At 38.8% G+C, this 6,929-nt stretch overlaps 2 protein-coding genes across 2 annotated transcripts; both read left to right on the forward strand.

The window, feature by feature from the left end:
- Positions 248 to 1,148, forward strand: LOC104786478 (coiled-coil domain-containing protein 86-like). The gene has a single exon (XM_010511897.2). It carries the CDS (start codon positions 308 to 310, stop codon positions 914 to 916), a length of 609 nt encoding a protein of 202 aa, XP_010510199.1. The 5' UTR covers positions 248 to 307; the 3' UTR covers positions 917 to 1,148.
- Positions 2,447 to 6,140, forward strand: LOC104786479 (pentatricopeptide repeat-containing protein At2g31400, chloroplastic). The gene is made up of 4 exons (XM_010511898.2): positions 2,447 to 4,740; positions 4,887 to 5,103; positions 5,194 to 5,378; positions 5,677 to 6,140. The coding sequence occupies exons 1-4, from the start codon at positions 2,633 to 2,635 to the stop codon at positions 5,969 to 5,971; spliced, it is 2,805 nt and encodes a 934-aa protein (XP_010510200.1). The 5' UTR covers positions 2,447 to 2,632; the 3' UTR covers positions 5,972 to 6,140.

The raw sequence follows: 6,929 nt of genomic DNA on the forward strand, positions 1-6,929 counted from the left end.
CTTTTTTTTTTTTTTTTCTGAATTATTTTGATTGGTTTTTTTGGTTCAACAATTTGATTGGTTATAAATAAAAAATTAACTACCAATTTTGATTAGATTTTTCTTAGCTGCTGGTATTAACTAAACCAGAGTAATTGAAATCATACCAAATCCGGTTCGGTTCAGTTATTAGATTTGAGTTCGGTTCGGCTATAAACCGGAATTGTAACCTTGTCGTCTCCATCGACTGACTCATATAAAAGCTCTCAAAACCCTAAATTTGTTCAAAACCTCTCACAGCCACCAGACTCAAAAGAAGAAGAAGAAGATGGCTTGCACCGTAGATTTCCGGTGCCTAGACGAAGGATTCGGCGGCAAGACCTACAAACGTAAGAGAGAATCTCAAGAACAAGCTACCGCCGCCGAATTAATCGGCGATGAAGCGTCGATGGACATCGATCTGAACGGTCCTCCATCAGCGAAACGAAGCGCCGTCGCATCTTCAGAAGATCCAAACAAACCAATGGCTGTGGCGGTTGAGAGACCGAAGTACGACGGTGTAATCGCCGGGAAAGTCTCGGGAAGGAACTGGAAACAGCCGCGAACTCATAGATCTTCGGGGAGGTTTGTGAGGAACAAGGGACCGGATCTGGAAGAGATGAAGAGGCAGAAGGAGATTAAGAGAGCGTATAGGGAGAGGATGAACGAGCTTAAGGAGGAGATAAGGAGTAACAAGGTGGAGAAGAGGAAGAAGAGGGAAGAGAGGGAGAAGAGGAAGAAGGAGAATGTAATGAGAACTGGTACTAAGCTTCAGATTATTTCAAACCCTAAGACTTTGAAGAAGATTGCTAAGTCTAAGAAGAGGAAGCAGCTTAAGAATATTCCTGAGGAGATGTTGAGTCTTGGTGGTAACAAGAAGAAGAGTATCAAAGCTTAGTTTTATTTTGATAAGGCAAGTTTCAAGTTTTGTTTTGTATTTTTCAATGTTGATGATGATGGTTAACAATGATCTGCAGCTAAGAACTAAATGTTGTAGAAGAAGTTTTAATAGTGAGAAACAGTGTTTTTTGCTTTGCTTCAACAGTTTGAAAACCCATCCTTTTGTTTTGCAGTTATGTATCACTCTTTTGAGAAACCAAAAAAGTAAACTTTGAGATGATTTTTGTGAATCTGACAGGATTATAGCTTAAGTATAATCTAGTTAATCAGATTTTTGATTATGATTGTTTGTTTGACTCCAAGTTATTGCATCTTGGTTATGTGGTTGTTCATTTGCTATTCTTGGCTCTGTTTCTTGATGAGGATATTGGTGTTTATGATGCTACCTTTTGCCATTATTAGTGCGATATAGATAGGCATTGAGGATTGAAACTGAGCTATAAGACCAAGGTTAAGTCTTGATATGGATGGTTATATACGAGATCAATTCACTTGTAGTTGAAGGACAGATCAATTCATGAGTTACCAGACATTGTGGTTTCATTTCGATAATGGTTTGATTCAATGAGTTTGTGTGTTCTTTATTCCTCTTGCTTGGTTTGAGCTGATTCTAGTGAATATTTATTTCAATTGTAGTCCTGTCCTGTGTGAAAGAGCTTTATCAAGGGACAGGGGTTCACTAGATGAGAGACGGATTATTTAACATAGAGGGGATAGATACATTATATCAGGATTGTTGCCAGATGAAGTGGTTTTGTAAACAGATAAACCTCGAACTGGTTTCCAAAGCTCCAACAACACGACAAAGGCTTTTAACATGAATCTAATAGTAGCACAGAGAAATCATGAAACAGAAATTCCATTAACAAGCCAATATGCATATCCACACAAAGTTGCCACACGTTCACGTAGAGCAAAACAATCAAAGAGACCAGACCACAAAGTCACATATATCCGTGTCACTTTCTCTGTTTCTCAACAGATATCATAATCTAACAGTCGAGGAAAACTTGCAGACACCTAATCATTTGTCGCAAAACGGTGGAACTTAGATTCATTAAAGAGATCGAAAAGTTGTATAATATATCAGTCTTTAGATTTTGTTACGAAACACAGTACACATTTTTTGCTATATTAGGTGGGACAATGACTCGTGTGCAACAATCTAACTGCTCCGTACTCGTCTATATACGTTAGGTAGGTTAATTGTGTATCATTTGGTGAGAGTTGGTCTTGGTCGCATAAAGTTTTAACCAAAAGAGCAAATCTTTTCTCAGATCTCGTTTCAGAAAATTCGTAAAAAAAATGCATTTTTATAGGAATGTAAATATTTAGAAAAAGGAAAATCTAAACAAACAGATACACAATTGGAAAACAAATAAGTATGAGACAATAATTGTTGGAAATAAAAAACAAATACTAATAAAGAAGAAAGAAAGAAACAAATGAAAGTAAACATGACTTTGGTTGAATTATTCAATTTCCGAAGCAAAAATATTAAATTAAATAAAATTAAAATATCATTTTTGGAAACAGAGAGTCCAATTCTCATCTCTCATCATCTCTCTCTCTCTCTCTCTGTCTGGGCTATTGCATCTCTCAAAGACCTATCCAAAAAAGTTTGAGACTTTACGAATTCCAAAGAAAACATGAAAAACCCTATCCTTATGTAGCTCTTTCAGATTCCGTAATCACCTAAAAACTCTCCCTTTCAATGGCGTCAACGCCGCCACACTGGGTCACCACCACCAACAACCACCGTCCATGGCTTCCTCAGCGTCCTCGTCCCGGTCGCTCCGTTACCTCAGCTCCTTCCTCTTCTTCATCCTCTGTTTCCGCCGTCGCCTCTGTTGCTTCAGCTCATCTTCCACAAACCACTCCAAATTTCTCTCCTTTACAAACCCCCAAATCCGATTTCTCTGGTCGTCAATCAACCAGATTCGTCTCCTCCTCCTCCGCCAATAACCACCGCCAGACCCGGCAGAACCCAAACTACAACCACCGTCCGTTGCTTCCTCATGGTGTCTCCTCGTCTCCTCGTGGCTCAGCTCCTCCGCCTTCCTCTGTAGCCACTGTAGCTCCAGCTCAGCTATCTCAGGCTTCTAACTTCTCCCCTCTCCAAACCCAAAAATCGGATCTTTCGTCTGATTTCTCTGGTCGTCGGTCCACTAGGTTCGTTTCAAAGATGCATTTTGGAAGACCTAAGACTAGTATGGCCACTCGGCACAGCTCTGCTGCGGAAGATGCACTTCAAGACGCTATTGATTTCTCTGGAGACAATGAGATGTTTCATAGTCTAATGTTGAGCTTTGAGTCTAAGCTGTGTGGCTCTGACGACTGTACCTATATAATCCGTGAGTTAGGGAATCGTGGTGAGTGCGATAAAGCTGTTGGCTTTTATGAGTTTGCTGTCAAACGGGAGAGGAGAAAGAACGAGCAAGGTAAATTAGCTAGTGCTATGATTAGTACTCTTGGTAGATACGGCAAAGTAACCATTGCTAAGAGGATTTTCGAAACTGCTTTTGCTGGTGGATATGGAAACACTGTTTACGCCTTCTCGGCGTTGATCAGCGCTTATGGGAGAAGCGGGCTCCATGAGGAAGCCATTAGTGTCTTCAACTCCATGAAAGAGTATGGCTTGAGGCCTAATTTGGTTACTTACAATGCTGTGATTGACGCTTGCGGTAAAGGAGGGATGGAGTTTAAGCAAGTAGCCAAGTTTTTCGATGAGATGCAGAAGAATGGTGTGCAGCCAGATAGAATCACTTTCAACTCTTTGCTTGCTGTTTGTAGTAGAGGAGGGTTGTGGGAAGCAGCAAGGAATCTGTTTGATGAGATGTCTAATAGAAGGATTGAGCAAGATGTCTTTTCTTATAATACGCTTTTGGATGCAATTTGCAAAGGTGGGCAGATGGACCTTGCTTTCGAAATACTTGCTCAGATGCCTGCGAAGAGAATCATGCCTAATGTTGTGAGTTATAGCACTGTTATTGATGGGTTTGCAAAAGCTGGGAGATTTGAGGAAGCTCTTAACTTGTTTGGTGAGATGAGATATCTCGGTATTGCATTGGATAGAGTTTCTTACAATACATTGCTTTCGATATATACTAAAGTTGGTAGATCTGAAGAAGCTTTGGATATTTTGAGAGAAATGGCATCTGTTGGGATTAAGAAGGATGTTGTGACTTATAATGCTCTTCTTGGAGGATATGGGAAACAAGGAAAATATGATGAAGTTAAAAAAGTGTTCACTGAGATGAAGCGAGAGCACGTGTTGCCCAATTTACTGACTTACTCAACGTTGATCGATGGGTACTCGAAAGGGGGTTTGTATAAAGAGGCAATGGAGATATTTAGGGAGTTTAAGAGCGCCGGTTTAAGAGCTGATGTTGTTTTGTACAGTGCGTTGATTGATGCATTGTGCAAGAATGGGTTGGTGGGTTCTGCTGTATCTTTGATCGATGAGATGACAAAGGAAGGAATTAGTCCGAACGTTGTAACTTACAACTCCATAATCGATGCCTTTGGTCGTTCTGCAACTATGGAAAGGTCAGCTGATTATAGCAATGGTGGAGCCAATAACTTAGAAGTTGGAACTTTGGCTTTCTCTTCTTCTGCTCTAAGTGAATTGACTGAAACAGAGGGTAATCGGGTTATACAGTTATTTGGGCAGTTAACAAGTGAGACTAATAACCGAATGACGAAAGATTGTAAGGAGGGTATGCAGGAGCTCTCCTGTATATTGGAAGTTTTCCGCAAAATGCATCAGCTGGAAATTAAACCAAATGTTGTAACCTTTTCAGCGATTCTGAATGCTTGCAGGTTTGTTTCTCTTTTGGATCCTCTTTTTGAAGTTAGCGAGTGAAAGGTTATATAACCCAATTATTAGTGTTATCCTAGATTACCGATGTGTGGTTTTGCTTTTTGGTGACAATTCTTATTTTGTTGACATGTTTGTGTCAATGTAGTCGTTGTAACTCATTTGAAGATGCATCAATGCTGCTAGAGGAGCTCAGGCTGTTTGATAATAAGGTGTATGGTGTTGTTCATGGACTTCTCATGGGTGAGAGAGAGAAGGTATGGCTCCAAGCTCAGAGCTTGTTTGACAGAGTAAATGAGATGGATGGTTCGACTGCTTCTGCCTTCTACAACGCTCTAACGGATATGCTCTGGCACTTCGGTCAGGTAAAATGACACTGATATATTAGAGGCTAAATTATGTAACCGGTTTTTTCTGTGTAACAAAGGCTTATTATTGGGAACCTTTTGCTATAGAAACGTGGTGCAGAACTGGTTGCACTTGAGGGAAGATCTAGGCAAGTGTGGGAGAACGTGTGGTCTGATTCTTGCTTGGACTTACACCTCATGTCTTCTGGAGCTGCACGCGCAATGGTTCATGCGTGGCTACTAAACATACGCTCCATTGTCTATGAAGGTCATGAGTTACCGAAAGTATTGAGGTAAGCTACGAAGAACACTTTGGTTTAAATACCAACTTTAGACTGACCTAATACCCTGCACTATTTGTGTTACGGTTTCTTCCTAAAACTCCATCATAGCCCTAGAATTAGGCCAATCTCCTTCTTTCTAAAATTTGATGTGCATCATTTCCTGGATGCTATTGGTCGTACATCAGGATTACAATTGTCTAGTTGGTGTGGTCTTGTTTCGCATAACTTTCATGATCCTTAAACTCTATCTCTATCTGGGTTTGTCCAAACTTGTGATATATTGTTAACAATCTTATTCCTGTGGCAGTATATTGACTGGCTGGGGGAAACACAGCAAAGTGGTTGGAGACGGAGCACTAAAACGAGCGGTTGAGGTCCTTTTGAGGGGGATGGACGCACCATTCCACCTATCGAAATGCAACATGGGACGGTTCATATCAAGCGGGTCGGTGGTAGCAACATGGCTGCGTGAATCAGCGACACTAAAACTCTTAATCCTCCATGACCACATAACGACCACAACAGCTGCTAGTACAACAATGAAATCAAAAGACCAACAACGTGAACAGACGTCGCTGACTCTGCAGCCTCTTCTCTTGTAGCTTTAGTGTGATGTAATAACAATGTATCATTCAAGTGTATTAGGACCATCGGTCCGGTCCTAACAACAATGTTTGGCTTTTGTGCTAATATTTTTGTAACAAACATGTGAAAATTTGCTTTTCTCTTAACATCTTTATATAACTAAACAAATCATGAATCATTTTTTAATACTAATCTCGATATTTATCTAAGAGTTGTTTGGTTCTTAAGCCACATTTCCTATATACTAGGTGGGAGCCCGCACTACGTGCGGGTTATTGTTTTCGTTTATGTTATTATTTTTTTGGTTTCGTTTTTTGGTATTTTGACATTTGTTTATTGTATGGTTTGTGTTTAATTTTTTATGTTTTTGTGTGTTTAATATCGACGCATCAACTGATATTTCAAACTCAGCAATAGATGCTTGAAGAATAGTAGGATACTAATTCCTTTTTCTCGACAACCGCACAAACAACAATATCAAACACAATCTTTTCAGCCGCAACAGTTTCATCTGCAGCAGTCAGCAACTTGTACATCAGTTATATCTAATTGAAATAAGACATAAGTTATAAAATAGTAATTAGTCAAATCAATTGATTGTATTACTAAGTTGGTTCATAATAATCCGTTAATAACTTTAGAAGAAACTAATAAGACAATTGAAAAAATGTTATTTAAATTTTCTTACATTATTTATTTATTTGTTTTTGCATAAGATTTTTAAATTGGTAAAGTGAGACTGTAATTATAATTACAAAACCTAACCACATTGTCTTTTTACAGAGTTCAATTGTTTGCTAAAAATCCCAAATTATTTTGACAAGTTAAAAAATATTTAAATTGAAGTAAATAAAACACTAAGTTGTAGCAATTTTTTGAATTATCTATATTAAAATTTATTAAGCAAATTTGGTGTTCTAACCTTTGAATTATACTTATTTACAAATTTAATCCCTAAAAAATTGCACAAAAAAA

This window comes from Camelina sativa, chromosome 5 (genome assembly GCF_000633955.1).
Source record: "Camelina sativa cultivar DH55 chromosome 5, Cs, whole genome shotgun sequence".
Taxonomy (NCBI): Eukaryota; Viridiplantae; Streptophyta; class Magnoliopsida; order Brassicales; family Brassicaceae; genus Camelina; species Camelina sativa.

Coding starts and splice junctions, on each gene's coding strand:
- LOC104786478 (XM_010511897.2), top strand. CDS start 308: ATGGCTTGCACCGTAGATTTCCGGTGCCTAGACGAAGGATTCGGCGGC.
- LOC104786479 (XM_010511898.2), top strand. CDS start 2,633: ATGGCGTCAACGCCGCCACACTGGGTCACCACCACCAACAACCACCGT. Junction 5,104..5,193: donor TGCTCTGGCACTTCGGTCAG/GTAAAATGACAC, acceptor CTTTTGCTATAG/AAACGTGGTGCAGAACTGGT. Junction 5,379..5,676: donor GAGTTACCGAAAGTATTGAG/GTAAGCTACGAA, acceptor TTCCTGTGGCAG/TATATTGACTGGCTGGGGGA.